Genomic DNA, 20,700 nt, shown 5'->3' with positions numbered 1-20,700 from the left:
GGGTCTTTTAACTTTTTTGTTTACAGGAAACCTTTACCAGTGAAGCGGCGTCACTTTATCAAGCTCACTTATCAGGGGAACACAGCTGTCCTTGTACCATTTCGGAATTGAAAGTGAAGCTCGAGAAAATGTGCTGTCTCAGAAAATTTACGGAAAAAGCCTTGGTGAAACAAGGCTTATTGTAATTCAGCGTAATGATTGTCTGAGAATTGCAGTCCCTGCATTATATCTGAGGACGAAATCGCCGTCACGTTCTCGGCATACGACTGTTCAAAAAACGTTCAGGGAAAATAAAGGTTGTCACACACATTGAAAACACATGGAGCCCTGCTTTTCCTTTTCCTTTACTTGGTATGCTGCTGAATGTGAATAGGTGCCTTGTTGAGAGCATCGTTATTATACATGGGATGTTGCGAGGATTTTTATTTTTGCGTTATCTTTGTCAAAATTGGACATATCATTTTCAGCAGTTTTCGAAAGTTTCGAGCAGACCTTGCAGTAACAGTTCTTTTTTCGCCCACCGCCGTGAAAAAAAAAAATTGGCACAGCTGCACCGAATTAACAGTAAAGTTTTCGGTGATTTGAAAAGAAGGTTTGAGCGTTTTTTTGATTACCTACGACAAACGACATTCCTGCAGTACATGTAATACATTTTTAGCTAAAGTGAACGATGTGTAGTTGGAATACCCTCAGGCGTTTTACTTTACCTAGTCCTCCTGTCGGGAAGCCTTCATCATTAGAATGACTTGTGTTTTTCCCCACAAATACTGTGGCCTTGGACTCACTTTTGTTTTGTGTTCAGTGAAGTATTGCTTGACAAGTGCGTGACAGAGTGACCTTATTTTTTTTGTCGGGGGGAGGGGGGGGGGGTAGCATGAGACAAGTTTAAGTACACGCGATGTAGACATTTTGTGTGTTCGTGGCATTTTCCTCTCCCTTTGTTATCTCTTCATCTCCGTGTGTGTGTGTGTGTGTGTGTGTGTGGGGGGGGGGGGTTGTGCGTGCGTGCGTTTTTGTGTGTATTTTAACGGGGGGGGGGGGGGGTGCGTGCGTGCGTGCGTTTTTGTGTGTGTATTTTAACGGGGTGGGGGGGGGGGGGGCGAAGAGAGAGAGAGAGAGCGAGAGAGAAAGAGAGAGAGAGAGAGAGAGAGAGAGAGATGCACACACACACACACACACACACACACACACACACACACACACACTCTCCTACACACTCCTAATCCTAGTCCCGGACCTCCCCCCCCCACCTACCTCATCAACCGTCTGTTTCACCTCTCTGCTTGCACGCACACAGACAGACAGACAGAAAGGTAAACACATTATTATAAACCACTTCGTCTCGAACTGACACAAGTAATTATCCACACCTCCAGCCAGAAATATAAACGGTACGATGTTTCTATCTTCTGAGGAGAGACAAATTAACAGTCAGTCCCACCTGCTAAACCTAACTGTGTCTTATCACCTTGAATTACTCACCTTACTCACCTTACTCACCTTACCTCACCCTCCTCCCGCCATCATGCAAGAATGAATAGCTCCCCCCGATTCAGTATCAGCTTGCTTAGGGTACAGGTGTAAACAGTACCTGTAGGCAGTGCTCTGTAGTTCAATCATAGCTAATTGTTCTCACGCTGAGTTGTCTGCCTTGGGCGGTGGGAAGGGGGAGGTAATTGGGATGGAGAGAGTAGGATGAGGAAGGTGGGGATGGGGGTGTGGTTGATGGGTGAGTTTGGGGGGAGTTGTTGTTATTTCTGAATCATTCGACTCATCTAGATAATGACAGTATTTTTTTTTTTTTTTAAGTTTAGAAATATTATTTGATAGAACAAACGCGTACACATACATTTTGACCTGGGGAGAAAAATAGATCTCGTATGTGTTCGAAGGTGACTAAGATTGCGGGTTGGAATTCGGTGCGGAGGTTGGAGGGGGGGGGGGGTGTGGAAGGGGGCGGGCAGGGGTTGTTAGTGGTTGAGAGAGTGGCGAGGTAGGGGAAGGCAGGGTGGTGTTACTATTGGTATTGCTGAGTCAAGGTGTGTCGCGAAGTTGTTGAGACATCAATATGATGTTGGATCCAGGTGTCTTGCAAGACACACCAAAAGAAGCTACGTCCCTGGTCGGTTTCACTGTGATTTGTAGGAAGACACATGGAACAGTTTGCCAGTGCGCTGAAAATGAAGCTTTGAATGTATTCCAGACGTTTTCCGGAAGGAAAACAAATCGGACGGTCTTTCTGTGCGCTGTGGAAGGGTTCTATTTTTTAAAGGTGTATCTAGCGCCTGTGTCTTCGAGGGTGGCAGCGGATCCAGCAAGCATGGCGGATATTGAATGTCACTGTTGCGTGTCTGGAGGCACCGGCACCAGCCGCTATCAGACGTTCACACATTCCGCCACCCGTCCTTGGGGGTAGCACCTGACGCTGATTACCCACCCGTGGAGAAGTCTTCTGAGGGATTTTTTGGGTTCAGGATACTTGGATATACACATGTATGTATTCCTTGGAGGTATACAGTATATATCCCTTTCTTCTGAAGGCGGAATTCATGCCGTATGCGGGATGTTAGCACATTATATCCGGGGAGAACGGGTTGGGTATGGGTAGGGGTGAGGGTGCAGGGGGTGGAGCTGAAATGGATTGAACTTTTAGGGAGTAGGGGAGAGGAGGGTTTTTGTTTGTTTGTTTGTTTGCTTAACGCCCAGCCGACCACGAAGGGCCATATCAGGGCGGTGCTGCTTTGACATAATTATAACGTGCGCCACACACAAGACAGAAGTCGCAGCACAGGCTTCATGTCTCACCCAGTCACATTATTCTGACACCGGACCAACCAGTCCTAGCACCAACCCCATAATGCCAGACGCCAGGCGGAGCAGCCACTAGATTGCCAATTTTAAAGTTTTAGGTATGACCCGGCCGGGGTTCGAACCCACGACCTCCCGATCACGGGGCGGACGCCTTACCACTAGGCCAACCGTGCCGGTGAGGTGAGGGGTTTGGGTTGGGAGATAACGCAGAGGAATCGGATGCTGGAAGCAGGACGAGAAAAACAGAGGGGAGGAATGAGGGGTGGTGGCTGTAGTCTTTTCCTTTGGTATTTTTCGCGAGTGAACACTCTTTTTTCTTGGGGCTGTCATCAAATAAGCCTTTGCTGTAAGCAGCAGTCTTCCTGAGGACTTCTTGGGAACTTCCGCTGGACACATTCTGTGTATGCAGACTTGAATGTGTATGTAATGTGAGACATAATGCTGTGGTTACATGGAGGGAAAGACGACGTGATAAGGCCTAAAAAAAAAAAATAGGTGTGGTTACGGTAACCCGACCTACCCTATTTTTTGGGGCCGACCCTATAACTTTTTATTACATTTGTCAAAAAAATACCCAAAAAACCAAGTAAACGAGTGCAGAAAACGCAATGACAGCGAAAGCGCCCGAGTCGCACACTTATTTCCCTGTAAAGTAGGTTTAATTTGTACACATTAGAAAAAAAAGTTTAAAAAAAAAAAAGTGATTGCCTACCTTCCTACCCTATTTTTTTTGGCTATGTTACCGTAACCACACCTATTATTTTTTTTGGCCTAATCACTACCCGATAGACCCCGGCCTTTGTTCTTCACTCTCACTCTCAGGATAAATGGCATGATATTGGCTGTGGTCCACAGCTAGACATTTCACATCATCTGATCTTCGTTATTGACTGAAGTTTCGTGTTTAACTTCACAGTAGAAAGCAGCGCGGAGAAGGGTAGAATATCAGCATGGCGTATTTACTTTCCGCAGGGCAAAGGACTTGTGTCTACATGGTTCCTGGTCAATAGATGGTATGATGATACCACAGTAGAAGATCTTTTCCAGTACTAATACTAATGGTACCGACACATAATAGTTGCATCTGCTTCACCCAACCCACAGCGGTTTTAATTTCGCCTCAGCAGTTTTCTATAGAGCGTTTATTGATGAAGCTGGTTCCACACACATAAATCGTTTTACTCCAGAAAGAAATATACAAGGGCGCAGATCTACCAGTTGCTTATTAGTGTCAAAGCAGCATCACCTCCAAACAGGGCTTGATACCAGAGAAGTATTGTTTTGCAGATTTGTTGCTGGGTGTATTCCTTAACATTTGGACGCGGTACCCGTTCGTGACCTTCTAGTTACATAAAAGTGCAGAAGTACATTATTTTTGTATTTAAAAATGTACGGTATATTATTGTAACAGTTTTGTTTTTTAAAGCAAGTTAAACATAATACCGGTGTTAAGGCGATAGAAAACAAGTATCAGGTTATTTCGTTTTCGTTTTGTAAACGTCGCCACATGAGCCTGTTGTCTCTGCACAAGACATGCAACAGCATTGACGCGTGGCATCGGTTTTCGTACCCAGCTCCTTGTTACGCCAGAATTTCATACCAGGATTCTGCTGAAGGTTTAGACACACCCACGCCTTGCCTTGGACCTGAACTCTTATAGAAATCGCAGGAGGGAAGACCTGCCTTGACTTGGAGAAAAACCCTTGAAGCTGAGTTTGGGATCAGTCACATCTTGAGAGGATAAAAGGGCTGCTGCGTTGGACTGGTCCAGGTAGAAGCTTGTAATGAAGGCCCCATACAGTGGGAGCGAAGTAGGATTCGATACTGGGGTGTGTGGGGTGTGAGGCCCCTCCGACGAGAGGACACGTCCCAATAAAGTACGTCATCTCTTGTCCCTGTGTCTATTATCTAGACCAAAATGCACCTGTCCTGTGAGGCCGACTGCAATGTAGGAACACTTTTGGCTTGTTCAAAGGGTGTTGTTTCACCAAGGGTACCACTGTGAGTAATTCAGCAGGCTACGAAATACAGCATAACAAGACACTGGCTACGAAAACCTGCGTAACACGTCCCAAGAGTGTCCTTTCACCACAGATACCACTGAGAGTAATTCTGCAAGATTAGAAATACAGCATAACAAGACACTGGGTACACAAAACCTGCGTAACGCGTCCACGAGGTGTTTGCTCGACGCCGAAGTCCACACAAAACAACGAAGGGAAATATTCAAAAGACAAACGACACCGTTCGATCAGGCAAAGGATGCTGAGGAAGACGGCACACTTCATTGGACCCCGGGGAATCCAATGTTGCAGTGCACGCTGGGCGAAAGGAGGCGAAGAATTCCGCATGTTTGCTGGGAACGTTGATTCTTATTAGAGGACGCGTGCTGTTTGTTGAAAGTCTTCATTAAAACCACCACCACCCGCCCCCTCCCCCCTTTTTTTTCCCTGTTTAACTTTCTTTTATTTATTTAGGGGAGGGGGGATGGTGGAAGAGAGGCCGGCACGGTTGGCCTAGTGGTAAGGCGTCCGCCCCGTGATCGGAAGGTCGTGGGTTCGAACCCCGGTCGGGTCATACCTAAGACTTTAAAATTGGCAATCTAGTGGCTGCTCCGCCTGGCGTCTGGCATTATGGGGTTAGTGCAATGTGAATAATGTGACTGGGTGAGACATGAAGCCTGTGCTGCGACTTCTGTCTTGTGTGTGGCGCACGTTATATGTCAAAGCAGCACCGCCCTGATATGGCCCTTCGTGGTCGGAACAAACAAACACAATGGTGGAAGAGAGGCTATGGCGTTGTATATGGTATGTCCTTAATTGAGTCTGAAGTTGACCTCGTGAAGACTTCGTGACATCTTTTTACCGAAAATTCAGAGCCAAAGCTTCGTGCTGTGAGCTTCGTGAAGTAGACTTCGCGAAGTCGACTGCGCCCAATTAATATATACCATTCTTTGGGGTGACAGAGAGGTATGTGATTGGGGACCTGTTTCGCGGCACAGCACCCGCGGCAAGTAATGTGAGAGGCTGTGCGAGCTGATCTACTATACGATGTGATGTGTTGCTTACGGGCAGTCGTATGCAACAAAGTTGAATGATGTTACTGGTCCGCTAAGAAGAATGAAGTGGCTGCAAAGGGGAAGGAAGGCGTTGTCTTACTTTAAACTTTACGTAACAGATGCCAGTTGTGCTTTTGACAAAAGTGTCCGGTGGCGTGTCAGTTGAGACGCAAAAAGTCGCAAAGAAGTTTATCCCCGCAACAGCTGCAGTATTTAAAGGAGTCACATAATTTCTGTTTCGTGTGTGCTGGTGGTGGCGGGAGGGGTCGTGTGGGTTCAAATCAGTTATTTTTTTAAGTCTGATCTCTCTCTCTCTCTCTCTCTCTCTCTCTCTCTCTCTCTCTCTCTCTCTCTCTCTCTCTCTCTCTCGCTCTCGCTCTCTCTCTATCTCTCCCTCTCTCTTTCTCTATCTCTCTATCTCTCCCTCTCTCTCTCTCTCCTCTCTCTCCTCTCTCTCTATCTCTCCTCTCTCTCCTCTCTCTCCCTCTCCCTCTCTCTCTCTCTCTCTCTCTCTCTCTCTCTCTCTCTCTCTCTCTCTCTCTCTCTCTCTCTCTCTCTCTCTCTCGTTCTTTCGCTCGCTTGGCTGCTGTCTTTTTTTTTATGACCGCCTACCTCCCTGTCCGCACTTTTCTGCTCTGTTCCTGTCTATCTGAAAGAGAGAGGAATGACAAATAAAAGTTAACATATTATATCTGCCGGTGTGTTACAGCCTGTACAAGGCAGCATACCCCTGCACCCGATGTACGGAGCGCCCACCCCGCACTATGGATACGGCCTGGGACAGCGGGGGCTGCCCCCTCCATTGCCGTCGTGTCCACCGGTAAGACCATCACCACATATTGTTCATGCATTCTCTTCAGGGATGTTGGTAAGCGTAGATCTATGCAAACAATGAGGGTGTCTGAGGACCAAAGAGACGCTATTCAGAAATAACTCAATCGGGTTTATGTGTCTTGTGAAATAGTAGTTGTTCTTGGAAACGTTGGCGGGGTATAAACGACCAAACACGTAAAACCCCACTCGTGCACTAAACACGAGTGTACGTGGAAGGTTCAGCCCATGAACGAAGAAGAAGAAGGTTGGGGTAAGATTTCCCACGTGACCTGATAGGCCAATCACTGGTGAGTTATTTGCGAATTTGTCTGTTGAAGTCTTACGACCTCACATCACCATATCCAGTTTGCTTATTAAAGCCCTCTTTGTCATTGTCTAAGGGATAAATGACCGGACGGGCAGCAACGAGAACATGAAAGTTCCTCATTGGTTGGTTGTGCGGCGTAAAAAGGCTTTGTGCTGCGTAAAAAGGCTTTGTGCTGCGTAAAAAGGCTTTGGTCTTACACAATGATTGTTAAACCCTTATCTCCCTAATAAGTTCAAGGCCATCTGTCCACATTGTTTTTGTTCTGTCCTTCGTGTGTGTGGGAAGAATATTCGTACATTTTTAATTTGTTTTTAATGTGCAGGTCTTGTAGTTGTTGTTTTTTTAGTAAAGAAATGGTAATGAACAGAACATAATGTAGAAAATACCCAGCACCGCGAGTTCCTTCCTTCAGTGATGTTTTTGTTTGTTGCAAGAAATAATTGGTGAAGTTTGGTGCAAGTGACGTTGTCTGGAATAGTGATAGATTGTTTTGAAAGGCATGAACCCAAGCCTCAGTGATGTGTTTGTGTGCTGATCCTATTATGTCTAGATAGAGATAAAGCGCTTTGTTGTCAAATAAATGTGCACAGCTGCTTTAAGTCTCGTGACAATTATGAAGATGCATTGTGATGTGGGTGATGTAGTTAAAGGAACCAACCTTCTCATGTAGGCAATCATGTCCCGGCTTTCACACATATTAAAACCTTTTACTTAGTCTCATACCAAAACACAACTGCGTGGCTGCATTCCACGACGAAAGGGAACTCTTTGTTGCTGAATTAAATGTGCGGGTTGACAGAAATGTCTTTTTTGAAATTGATGTACAGCACAAGAATCCACTTTGCACAGGAAGCTGTTGATTTTTGTTATAAGGTTAAGTGGAAGGATATATTTATGCAGTATAAATACCCGTAAAGGTATTGTGCTGGTGTAAATGAGAAGTGTGGTGAATTTTAGTATGAGTTTAAGTGGAAGGATGCTCTTATGCCTAGTAAATACCTGTTAAGGTTTGTGGTGATCGCACCCACGAGAGAGGTGGAACTGTTAAGGGGAATGCTCTGTTTGTATGAATTTTCCATGGGAAATGTATGGGTAAGGGGGTAGGGGATGGTATTCACAAAAATGGGGTCAATTCTGCAGACAACCATCACCCTCTCGCACAATTTGTTTCTTTGTTGTCGATCCTTATGAATGTTCCCCCCGTCCGTATTTCATGCTCCAAATGAATCGATTGGAGAACTACAGTACAGACGTGCCTTGAGGCAAAAGTAATATGTATATATCTTTGTGTCTAATTGAACTGAAGGGGGGGAGAGAGGTGCATTTGTGTAAGACGTGCAATTGTTTTCTTAACTCCATTACATTTCCTTAAAGAGTATGTACAGAAATAGAAAGAAAGGGGATGTGATATATGTGAAACAAATCTAAATATGTCCAAATGTTTCATGAAACTATTTTTCTTATACGTGTGTCTGTGTTATTGCGGATTTTGGTCAAAGCTTCTGCTTGTGTGTAAATGTTTCTATGCAGGTTTGGTTGCTGGAAATTATGTTGCTGTTTTGTTGCTAACATTGCTATTCTGTCATGTCTCTGGAACTAAAGCATGGATGGAGAATAGAAGCAAAATAGAAAGAGCAGATGAAGATCATCAGTCTATTTGTTGTCTTCCTGCATGCGTCCTAAAGATATATGTAACATGGTACCATACCTGTGTGGTTTGACTAATGCAAAGAAGAGGTCATGAGTCGTACTTGAGAGTAGTCAACATTTTGTTGTTTTCAAACCGAAACAGTTCGAGCAGATTTCAGATGTGATTAGTTGCAAAGATATAAGGAATAGAATAATAACAGTGAATCGGAACATTTGACCGAAGGAAGACAGAGGCATATGAAATCTAAAACTCTTTTGTTTCTTTTCTTCTTATGCTAGGAGTGTTGGGGGTATTACCCAACTCCTCTGATGTGGGTGAGTCCTGTCAAATGTATTGTTTTCCTATGCCTGTGCATATACAACACTCCCGACCACCCCCTACTCCACCACTCTCGCAAACAAAGCTTCTACAAATTTTGTTTATTTTTGCTCTCTTTTCCAATACAACTTTAGGTCTTATTTATGTTGGAAAATGAAAGGAGTTTCACCTCTGATGATGAGTCCATGGTGCACACATATACAGAACTGTAAAGGTTTAGGTTATTATATTCAGACAGTTCCACAAATTTATTGTAGCAGTGGTTTTCAAGTGTGAATTTCCATGCTGTAAAAAAGTCGAGCGGAAAGGGAACATTTAACATCATTTTCATTTACGGATAGCAAAGTTTTCATTTCGCTTTTCGTTTCCTCTTTTAGTAATGAATGCAGTCTCAGTTAGACAGAAGTAAAGATGTCGACATAATAAAATAAATGAAAGAAGAAGAGTAGATAAGACTCAAATGTCTAATTCTATGCTGTGCTATTGTTGATGGACTGAATGTTTCATAGTTGTTTTCTTAACTGGCTGGACGTTTTTGTGTTTTTTACATCACACTCTTAGTGACCTTTGTGTTGTAGGTTTTTTGCTTGCATTTTCATTTGAATTTAGATTTTGACATCAGTTTAGTGTTAAATAATAGTACTTGACATGAATGATAAATGGGTATTTATAGAAAGATCTACTCACAAAAGAACTCCATGTGGATACAATTGAATCCCAAAGATAGGTCAGATTCGATAGAAAGGATACAAAGGAATGTAGAGCTTTTTCATGTGGTTAAGTTGTTTCATTGTTTTTGTTTATTCGTGTGTGTATTTGTGGGTGTAGGTGCGTGTGTGTGTGTGTGTGTGTGTGTGTGTGTGTGTGTGTGCGTGCGTGCGTGCGTGCGTGCGTGCGTGCGTGCGTGCGTGCGTGCGTGCGTGCGTGCGTGCGTGCGTGCGTGCGTGTTCTTGACAATTGTTTTATGTCTATGATTCGAGTGTGCAAGCTGTATCATGTTTACTGCAGTACATTTTACAATTACTTTTTGAGTTTATGCCATTTTTATACCCATTTTCGTCTCACCTTTATTTCTGAACTGGATCAAATTACTATGGCTCAAATCATTTCTGAACATAAACGCATAGGATATACTGGTATCGATCGCCTTGGAGATGGTTGTAGCAACACACGATAGAGAATAAGATATCACATTGTTTGAGGGGAAAATAAACATATTGTATATCTGATTTTGTTGATTTTTTGGGGTACATCCCTATGCCGGTGTGAGTTTGACTTTAGCACCCATACTCATGTTTTCTTTCTTTTCATTCTCATCTTTTATTGGCTTGCAGTTACTGGCATAACTAAGTTTATAGTAGATTTTCAGGTTTATTTGTTGTCTTTAGTTTGCTTCTCATCAACCTTTTTTCTGTTGGAATCATACTTTTTCTCTCAGTTTTAGGAGAACGGTATGTAGACTCACGTTTTGGCTATTTACCTTCTTCCCCCCCCTCCCCCTTTATTTATCTAAAGACTGCTTTCCATTTTTGATTTCCCAGCATTGTTATTTGTTGTTGTTGTTTTGGCTTGATTTCTGTTGCATAGTTTTTTGTCAAAGCAGGTTTATTCATTAGTTTTTTTTGAATGACAGTTTTGTTTCCTTATCTATTGTTAAAAGGATAGATTTCGCAAACTGAGAACGAAGCAAGAAAATGCCCCAATGATGTTGGGAAAAAGGGGAGTTGAAAGATGTAAAGGATGTAAAATTTATCGATGTATCAACATGTCAGGCATTGGCTTTCAGGTGTAAATGATCGGTTACATTGTTGCATGCCTTCTTTGAGAATGTTAAGTCCTTTGTACTGGAAACTTGCATTCTCCCAGTAAGGTAATACATTGTACTACGTTGCAAGCCTCTGGAGCAAATTTTTGATTAGTGCTTTTGTGAACAAGAAACAATTGACAAGTGGGTCTATCCCATCTTCCCCCTTCCCCCGTCGCAATATAACCTTCGTGGTTGAAAACGACGTTAAACACCAAATAAAGAAAGAAAGAAAGAAAGCCTTCTTTGAGTGAGCGCATGAGCAGGCCAGAATTCGTCATGCATGAACTGATGAAAGAGAATGCGTTTCGTTTGTCTGATTGCTTGCAGCACACTTGTTGGATGCTTGAAGCAATACCTTTTTCATTTGCTTCTCAGTTTGACGAAAATGTTTCTGATTTGGCTCAATCTCGGCACTCCTTTCTTTTGTTGAAGTTGTACTCTTATGTTGTTTTGTTGAGCTAGTGTTGTTGTGTTTTACCCAACATGTGAAGTTTATGTTTAGTTATGAGCATGTCGTGTGCATACCCACCCACAGTATGTGTGATAGTATTGTCCTGTGTGATGGATGTAGCACTGCTGTCAGTGTGTACACAGCTTATGCAGAACCGTTACGAGGATTAGGCCAAAAAAAAAAATTTGTCTGTTTCTGGTAACATGGCTAAAAAAAATAGGGTCGGTAGGTCGGGATTTTTTTTTTTTTTTTTTTTTTTTTTTTTTTTTACCCCCAAATGTAGACCAATAAAACTAACTTTAAAAATCGCGCAAAGAGACTGGATTCACTATACATAGAGACAAGACACTCAACACATTTACAAATCGTCAGCGGACTTTCGTTTTCACACGTTTTTGTTGTTCATTTTCTCACCCTGTCCTCTACCACCACCAAAAAAACCAAAATTTTGGAGTTTGGAAAAAAAAAGTTTAGGGTCGGCGCCGAAATTTAGGGTCGGTCGGGTGACCAGAAACAGACAATTTTTTTTTTTTGGCCTTAGCATGCTGTATGCAGTAGGTTTTCTTCTTTCAGACTGTGAAAGAGACGATTAGATATGAAACTGTAAGGAGGATGCGTTAAGTGGAATGGACGACTTTGTCTGATAAGCGTTGTCTTGACTTGGTTCTGCACTCTGAATCTTATGTAGTCAATACGTTCATCGAGGGATTGGCAACGACGACGACGACGACGATGGTGATGACGATGATGATGATGATGATGATAACGACGACGACGATGCTGCTGCTGCTGATGATGATAACGACGATGACGATTACAATGACGACGACAACAACAATCCGAACGATGACGATGACATTTACGACAACAATGCTGATGACACATGATGATGACGATGACAATGATGATGATGATATAATACTTATCACATCTGTTTTGTTTGTTACAGCCAAGTACTAGTCACATGGAACGATGTTCAGATCTACAGCATCACTTGGAAGCGGGTCACAGGTAGGTCACTCGCACACTCTGACTCATATATAATTCTTATTATTATTTAAGTTTGATAGCACTCAATTTACACTTTGCCTCTAGCATATCAACACATACATGTCCCTGAGCAGTTGAGTGTGTGTATCCCGCTGCCCCCCCCCCCCCCCCCATCTAGTATTGTACTTTGTTGACCTTTGGCACATGCAGTGGCCCTTCGATGTAAATCATTATGAACATTATCGCAGTTTTGTCAACACTTGTACGTATGTGGGAAGTACCCTTCCACAAATTACGAGTTTGGCTGCTGCTGCTGATGAGCGGTACCTTTTTCTGGAGATTTTTTCCCCATAGTACCAACCAGCAGAAGGTATATTCTATGAGATGCACACTCCTTTCACAGACTTTTTAAAAAATATTTTGAAGTGACGTATCTTGTTCCTTGGAGCATCATGCCAGGTTGATTCGGGCATACGTATTTTACTTTTATGATTTAGATCTCGAATAACTCAACGAGATGTTGAGGGGACTTTTTGTGTGTGTTTGAATTAGTGCAACTCTTTTGTGATGAGGCAAATGTTTTATGTCTTTGGATGTGTTAAATAGTTTTGCATCTTCATGACTGTGATACGGTTTGTGATTGGCGTGTCTGGTCATTGGATGTGATAAAATAGTATTGCATCTTCATGACTGCGGTACAGTTTGTGAAAGGCGTGTGTGGTCATTGGACGTGATAAAATAGTTTTGCACCTTAATAACTGCGGTACAGTTTGTGATAGGCGTGTGTGGTCATTGGTTTAAACAAAATTTTATTCAGAATTTCTTCGCATGAACAGTTCGAAACACACAGCTAGGACACGCACTCAAGCAAATGCTTATATCATGTGACCAGAACAATACTAAATTACACACATTTTCGTAATGGTGGACATAACAACAATAAACCAGAAGAACAAATTGAAAGAATGGGGATGGGGAACTAAATAGGAACAAAAGAATCTACAGAAGAGAAAAAAGAAAAGGGAGGGGGAGGGGGAAGAAAGTACTAACAACCACAAGGAGAGACTAGGACGAAAGCGCATAGGAAGAGAGCATCAAGTCTAAGACATGCAACATGTAAATTCAAGTAAATGTAACAATTTTTTATGGAAGGCAGTAATTCGTTAACATATAAAATACGAGACAAACGATAATAATCATTACTTATACGCTGCTTATGTAATCAAATACGATAACACAGAGAGAGGCAGTTTGGAGGTACACATACACCTGCCCACACACATATACACTATCAATGCGTGAACACATCCATCAAATCAGTCGACCAGATTTAACAATAAACGATTGGACAGACTCAAATATCAATATGTGTGTGGTCATTGGATGTGATAAAATAGTTTTGCACCTTTAATGACTGCGGTACAGTTTGTGATAGGCGTGTGTGGTCATTGGATGTGATAAAATAGTTTTGCACCTTAATCACTGTGGTATAGTTTGTGATAGGCGTGTGTATTTTCATTTTCAGGCATGACATGTTCGCCCATCAGAATTACGTGGCCATTGATGGAGGTAAGGCAGTCAGATTTGTTTGATGTTGTTGATGCGCAAATTATAACATAATAGTTACTTATCTAGGCTTCTTATTGTTGTTATTTTAGTTTGTCGTTGTCCTCTTGTATTTTTGTAAAAAAAAAAGAAGCTCATCCTGAGTGCATGTGTGACTTTCAGTTTTTGTTTTAATTTTCTGTACTTATTTAACTTTGTTATTGTACAGGTGTTGCTCATTTTTGTGTATTTGTGTTTGTGAGTAAACCTGTGTAGTGATTACGTTTTCCAGTTTGCATTGTGAGTAACTAAATATTACTTTCTAAAGCAGGTGTTTTGCTTAACAAAACTACTACATATCCCTGTCCTTGTGGTGTTATTCATTTAAGCTCGTTGCTAATCTCGAGTGTGCTGCTGGTAATGTATAACTTGAGTTTAGCTCTGTATTAAGTTTGCTGTGATTTTTCGTCTCCTTTGGTATCAGTTTTGTTTCCACTGTTGTGGATTTATTTTTATATAACTGTTTCTTGGAAAATAGTTTGGTTAGTCTTAGTTGATAATATTCTTTTAATACAGTGGCACATTCATTCATCCAATACATGTATTGAATTTCAGCAGCCTGTCCGCCGCGTTCTGTGTCTTTTTTAATTTGTTTTAATTTTTTTTAATTTTTTTATACATAGGCCTAACTATCTGTGTGTAATAATTAGTGCAGTCTTTATCATTTAGATTGGCGTTCGATGTCTCTGCTAGTGTCCGTGTCTCCTCTTCATTTTTATTTCGTTTACCCCTCTCTCCCTGTATATCACTTTGTCCTTCTGAGTTTTTCTCTTTCTCACTCCCTGTCGCTATCTGTTCTTGTTCGTCCGTCTTACCTCCCCTCTCTATGTTGGCCGGTCTCTTGTCCTCTGTTTTGTCTGTTTGCCGGTGCGTCAGTTCGTCTTACCTCTTCTCTCTATGTTGGCCGGTCTCTTTTCCTCTGTTTTGTCTGTTTGCCGGTGCGTCAGTCCGTCTTACCTCTTCTCTCTATGTTGGCCGGTCTCTTTTCCTCTGTTTTGTCTGTTTGCCGGTGCGTCAGTCCGTCTTACCTCTTCTCTCTATGTTGGCCTATCTCTTTTCCTCTGTTTTGTCTGTTTGCCGGTGCGTCAGTCCGTCTGTGTGTCTGATTTTGTACTTTTGCTTCTGACTTTGTGTATGTTTGTCTGTCCTGTCTCCTCTCGTCTGTTTGGTGTGTGCGTGTGCGTGCGTGTGTGTATGTGTGTGTGTGTGTGTGTGTGTGTGTGTGTGTGTGTGTGTGTGTGTGTGTGTGTGTGTGCGCGCGCGCGAGAACGTGAGAAAGTTTCTTCGATGCCGTGTCTGTCATTCTGGTTGACGATATCGTGCCTGTTAGCCGTCACAGTTGTTTTAATGGATCTAAATTATGCAGGCATCCCGCGTCTACTTTTCGTGTAGACCAAGGTTCTCAATTGCCTCAAGCTGCCGCTGTACGTTTTGGTTCAGAGTCTATAGATATTTTCTTGCTTCTAGATCGTTGGTGGTTTGGATGGAGGAGGGAAAGAGTGGGGTTGGGAATGAAGGAGGGATGGGTTTGTAGAAAGTAAAACTAAAGACTGAGAGGAGAGGGCATGCGACAAAGGTGTAGAAACACCGGTATTTCACTAGGACAAGCGAATGTGTAGGCAACACCCACCCACACATCTCTCTCTCTCTCTCTCTCTTCTCTCTCTCTCTCTCTCTCTCTCTCTCTCTCTCTCTCTCCCCCTCTCTCTCTCTCTCTCTCTCTCTCCCTCCCTCCCTCCCTCTCTCCCTCCCTCCCCCCACCATTCTCCCTCTCTTCCTTCCTTCCTTCCCTCCCTCCCTCCCTCCCTCTCTCTCTATCTCTCTCTAACGTACGCACACACACACACGCACGCACGAACGCACGTACGCACGCACACACACACACACACACACACACACACACACACACACACACACACACACACACACACACACACCCACCCCACCCCACCCCCACCCCCACAATGCGATTTTTTTAAATTTTTTTACCGTGAACAAAGCACAACGATTTCCCCAAGCTTAAGTAATTTATTAGAGGCTGACTCCTTTCTGAGAAGATGAAGTTTTCCTTCTCAACGGTCACACTATTGATTAGCTTCATCAAGAGGAAATAAGCGCAGCCTTGATTCTTGCCACCTGCGGGTGTGCCGTCAGAGTTTTTACACTGTTGCCGCTTGTCCTCTTAATGGGATATTCTCCTCCTATGAACTGAATCTCAATCTCAATCTGAATCTGATATAGTACGTTGCTGCATCCAGATAACTGGCGTTGGTGCAACGGGTGGGGTGCGCAACGTGCTTGTTATCGTTCTCTAGCGGGTGCCAGAGCCGACTTGAAGGCCTCAGTACTGTCTGAGTGCACTGTCCTATTGTCTAGGTGGTTCCAGGCTATTATTATTAAATAGGTTCACAAGTCGGCTTTTCGATGAGATTAGTTGTCTGACAAAGCAAGAAAGTCGTAATTTTCTAGGGTAATATGAAAGATTAGAGGATCAAATTCAAGGAAGTTGAACAGTACAATAAGCGTCGATGTCGGAGAGAATTAACAGTTCGTTGAAACTGAGGCAACGCCGTGGTGAAAATCGATAACATTTGATATATTTTTAATATTTTTATTGTTGATTAATTCTGTGAGCATTATTTTCTTGTTCAAGGGATACAACTAAGACATTATTCAGTTTGCGGACTGATGTCAAAGAGAGTTAATTTGGTACAAGTGTTTCTGAATTTTACCTTCAATGTCTTAAACCCGCATCCCGTACTAAAAGGTTTACCAGTGATGAATAAATACTTCAGCAGCTTTAGATGAATTCTGAAATATATATTGTTGCTTGGAGGGAACAAAAGTAAAGAAGGACGCCAGAAATCTTTTGAGTGCAAAGGGGAGAATAGCACCGATGGGACACTGTTTTTTGAGTTTTACCTTCTTCTATCCATGGCATAACTGTCTTGAACCCGTATCCTGTACTAAAACAATAAGCGGTGACGAATATATACTTCAGCAGCTTTAGACAAATACTAAATATACGAATTGTACGCCAGAAGGACGTGAGAAATCTTTCGAGTGCTAAGTGAGAGTTTATATAGCACTGATGGACCTCATGGTATTTACAGAGAAATCAAACCCGTACAATTTCGAAATAAATTAGTGCAGTGAATTGCAGTTAAGGAATATTTAATGATAGAATTATTTGGACTTTGTTCTTTCAATTTGTTAGTTATTTGCCGTCTGATACGTCGGGTGTTTTTCCTTCACATATCGATAGATTTGATGAGGAACCAGAACGGGGCGTTGGCCGGGGGATGAAGTAGGGGTGGGTGATGGTGGAGTTGATTCCGTTATCATTTGGTATTCATGTACACATTCTAGACGGTTGTGTTTGAAAGTAGATTGTGCGAGAGGCTTAACTGCAAAGTCGAGAAATGGCCTGTTAATTTACGATAATTATCCTGTTGAATTCGTGTCATATGTTTTTGCTGATACTGTGATTGAGTTGTGTGCGGGTCGTGTTCTATTTGCATTGCAGTGACAGTCGTCCTGCTCATATTGCAAATTAATTTGCATGTGACAGCGTTTTTCACCAAGAAACTGTCGAAACTTTGATTATAATGACCTTAAATTCTCGAGTTGACAATGTTTTTCAATCTGCAACGCTCAGTTAGTGGTCGATATTCTTAGGTCGGTCCTTTCTACAGAGTCACATTAAAATCGAGTGCCCTGTTTCTGATATGGCAGATGGGGAAAATAACAAAACAAACAAACAAAAACACGGATAAGTGCTATGCTGAATTTAAACGAAGGTTTGACAAAGGTTTATTTAATCAATTACAACAGTATACTCGTCCACAGCGCATTGAACTTTGAAAATGACTACTTTTGGTTTAGCAGAAAAAATAATTTAAATGCGCAAATTACTGTCTTCAAACAGTACTCATATTATCTTTGAAAGGCTGTACGTTTGTCTATTCATACACAAATAATGAGCCGCCCTTCAACAGACATTTTATGACCTTTAAGGTTTTTCTAGGCAACAATCCCTCTTACAGTACTGAAAGGCGTAGGGGTCTTGATGATTTTGCCGAATAGGTAACTACAGAATAAAAAAACAAGAAAGGTAAGTTGTTAGAACGTTGTTATTGACAAAATTACGTTACAGTCACAAATATGTCCACCCAACGGTCTTTTAAATCAGCAGACAAACAAATATCACAATAAACTTCTTCCCCCCGCGGGTTAGGGGGAGTCCCATATTGGTTGGGACGAGAAAGAATTTACCCGATGCTACACAGCATGTCGTAAGAGGCGACTAACGGTTCTGTTTCTCCTTTTACCCTTGTTAAATGTTTCTTGTATAGAATATAGTCAAGTCAAGTCAAGTATTTTATTGTTTTGGGCCCAATGTTTGTAAAGATTTTAGTCAAGCAGTATGTAAGAAATGTTCAGTCCTTTGTACTGGAAACTTGCATTCTCCCAGTAAGGTCATATATTGTACTACGTTGCAAGCCCCTGGAGCAATTTTTTTGATTAGTGCTTTTGTGAACAAGAAACAATTAACAAGTGGCTCTATCCCATCTCCCCCCTTTCCCCTATCCCATCTCCCCCCCTTTCCCCGTCGCGATATAACCTTCGTGGTTGAAAACGACGTTAAACACCAAATAAAGAAAGAATAAACTTCTCTTTGATGGAATTCCGTTTACGCCCACTCGCCAGGAAGCCGAGCGAATGAATGATTACGCCTTTCAGTAAGAGGGATTGTTGCCTTGAAAAACCTTAAAGGTAACTAAAGATATGGTTAAAAAAAAAAAAAAGCCAAACAATACATGTTTTAATGCGGGGTACAGCGACAAAGGTGGACATTCATAAATAAGCTTAAGCCCCCTGAGTGCTTGGAATATGTTTTACTTAGGATAAGTGTTATTGTCCAAAGCAGCTGGACCATATTGCAGAAAGAGGAACTAGCTTTCGTCAAGGCAGCAGAAGCGGAGATTCCAAGATAAGCATTAGTCTTTGAGTGCCAAGGAAGGAGATGCTTGTTTTGCAAGTCAACAGAGTGTTTTTCTTGTGGGGTTTCTTCGCTACGTGTTTTGTTCAGGATTCTTTAGATTCTTATCGGAGGAAATAGAGATTTTCGTTAGAGTGCCGAACTTTCCGTGGCACTTTAGGTGACGTCGTTGTCTGCATTGGAAGGCTGTTACATTTCAGTTTGACGAAGCCCACAAGGCCGCGGTAGTATTGGAAAGAACCCCAATGTTGTCATTTCTTCTTCTTCTGCGTTCGTGGGGTGAAACTCCCACGTACACTCGTGTTTTTGCACGAGTGGATTTTTACGTGTATGACCGTTTTTACGTCGCCATTTAGACAGCCATACGCCGCTTTTGGAGGAAGCATGCTGGGTATTTTCGTGTTTCTATAACCCACCGAACTCTGACATGGATTACAGGATCTTTTCCGTGCGCGCTTGCTCTTGTGCTTGCGTGTGCACACGAAGGGGAATAAGCCACTAGCAGGTCTGCACATAAGTTGACCTGGGAGATCAGAAAAATCTCCACACTTAACCCACCAGGCGGCCGCGGCCTGGATTCGAACTCACGACCTTCCGATTAAGAGGCCGACGTCTTACCACCCCGCCACAGCGCCCGTCATGTTGTCATTTAAACCTTTTCATTGAGTACTAGTTGGTTTAAACAACGTGTTGTTCAATTACAAATGATACAATAATAAAACGAGAAACAATAGGGACACGAACTCAAGCGAACGCTTATATTATGTGCACAAGAGTACTAGCTCTTGGAGTACTAGTGCATGCAACGCTTTAAAGTCGGTCTAAATGGGGCTTTAAGTTCTCTTGATGCTTTGTGATATTAATCCCAGTCAGAAGCTGGGGCCTCGAAGCTTTCTTCATTTATCTTGGATGTTTAATATCTCTCAGAAACGTCACTCTCATGTACCTTAAAATGGTGTGAGTAAGTATCAACTGAAATAGCATGTACATATCGATTTTTTTTAAATATGGAGGCGGTGCAGAAATAGTAGTCCTAATGCCAGTGAGAACATGTAAGGTGCCTTAGGCTAGACTCAACCCTTAACCTTATTATGCTTCTTTTCTCCATCGCACCAAGTCGTCTAATGTCGTACATCTTACAGCTCCACGACCATGCGTTGCTGCAATAGAAGTATAGTGTGCCAACACTTGTGCTGGACTTTCAGATACACCGTCGTTTCAGTCATTTGATTAGCTAGTCGCACTTGTGCTGGACTTTCAGATACATCGTCGTTTCAGTCATTTGATTAGCTTGTCGGTTAGTAATCTATTTACGCCACCAACTGGTTTAGCCTCTGTAACTTTTGCGGGAATGGGGGAACTTGGATTAGAGCACAAAAAGCTAAGGCGTTGTGACAAGGAGACCGCTTTGATTTCTGGAAGGGAAAGAAAGAAAGAAAAAAAAACAAGGAGAAAAAAGAGAGAGAAAAGAGAAAGAAGGAAAAAAGGGGAAAGAAATCAGGAAGAGAGCTGTTCTGTGAGAAATCGTGCCCAAAAAGTTGTGGGTTTTTTTAAATTGAGAAAAGTAGGAAAGAAAAGGCTATCGACGTTTTCGGTAAAAAGCGAGTTAAGCGGGAGAGATTGAGGTTGAATGAAGACTTGACTGTTCGATCTAGGCTGACGTTAGCTATTGATGTTTTCTGCTTTTTGCCCTCGATCCCTGATCCCTCCCCCTCCCCCCGAGGCCCTCTCCTCCCCATTCCTTCCACTGGAAGTAGAGACAATCTCAGCTGACGTGTATTTTGCCTTGCTGCTGTTCAAACACTTTGGCACAATATGTGAGCTTTCGCTGCCCCTTCTTTGGCTAGTCGTCTCATGTTGAAGAAA

The 20,700-nt window shown here is 42.5% G+C and overlaps 1 protein-coding gene across 2 annotated transcripts in view; it reads left to right on the top strand.

Annotated features, from left to right (window-relative positions):
* LOC138962670 (SAM and SH3 domain-containing protein 1-like) overlaps window positions 1-20,700 on the top strand; it is a 141,003-nt gene that overhangs the window by 82,071 nt on the left and 38,232 nt on the right. For both annotated transcript variants that reach the window (XM_070334578.1, XM_070334577.1), the window contains exons 3-5: window positions 6,579-6,689; window positions 12,187-12,248; window positions 13,753-13,796. In XM_070334578.1, coding sequence (XP_070190679.1) covers window positions 6,579-6,689; window positions 12,187-12,248; window positions 13,753-13,796 — 217 coding nt within the window. The remainder of the gene's footprint in view (window positions 1-6,578; window positions 6,690-12,186; window positions 12,249-13,752; window positions 13,797-20,700) is intronic.

This window comes from Littorina saxatilis, linkage group LG3 (genome assembly GCF_037325665.1).
Source record: "Littorina saxatilis isolate snail1 linkage group LG3, US_GU_Lsax_2.0, whole genome shotgun sequence".
Taxonomy (NCBI): Eukaryota; Metazoa; Mollusca; class Gastropoda; order Littorinimorpha; family Littorinidae; genus Littorina; species Littorina saxatilis.
The sequence above is the reverse complement of the archived record's forward strand: the minus strand, read 5'-3'. Positions and strand labels throughout refer to the sequence as shown.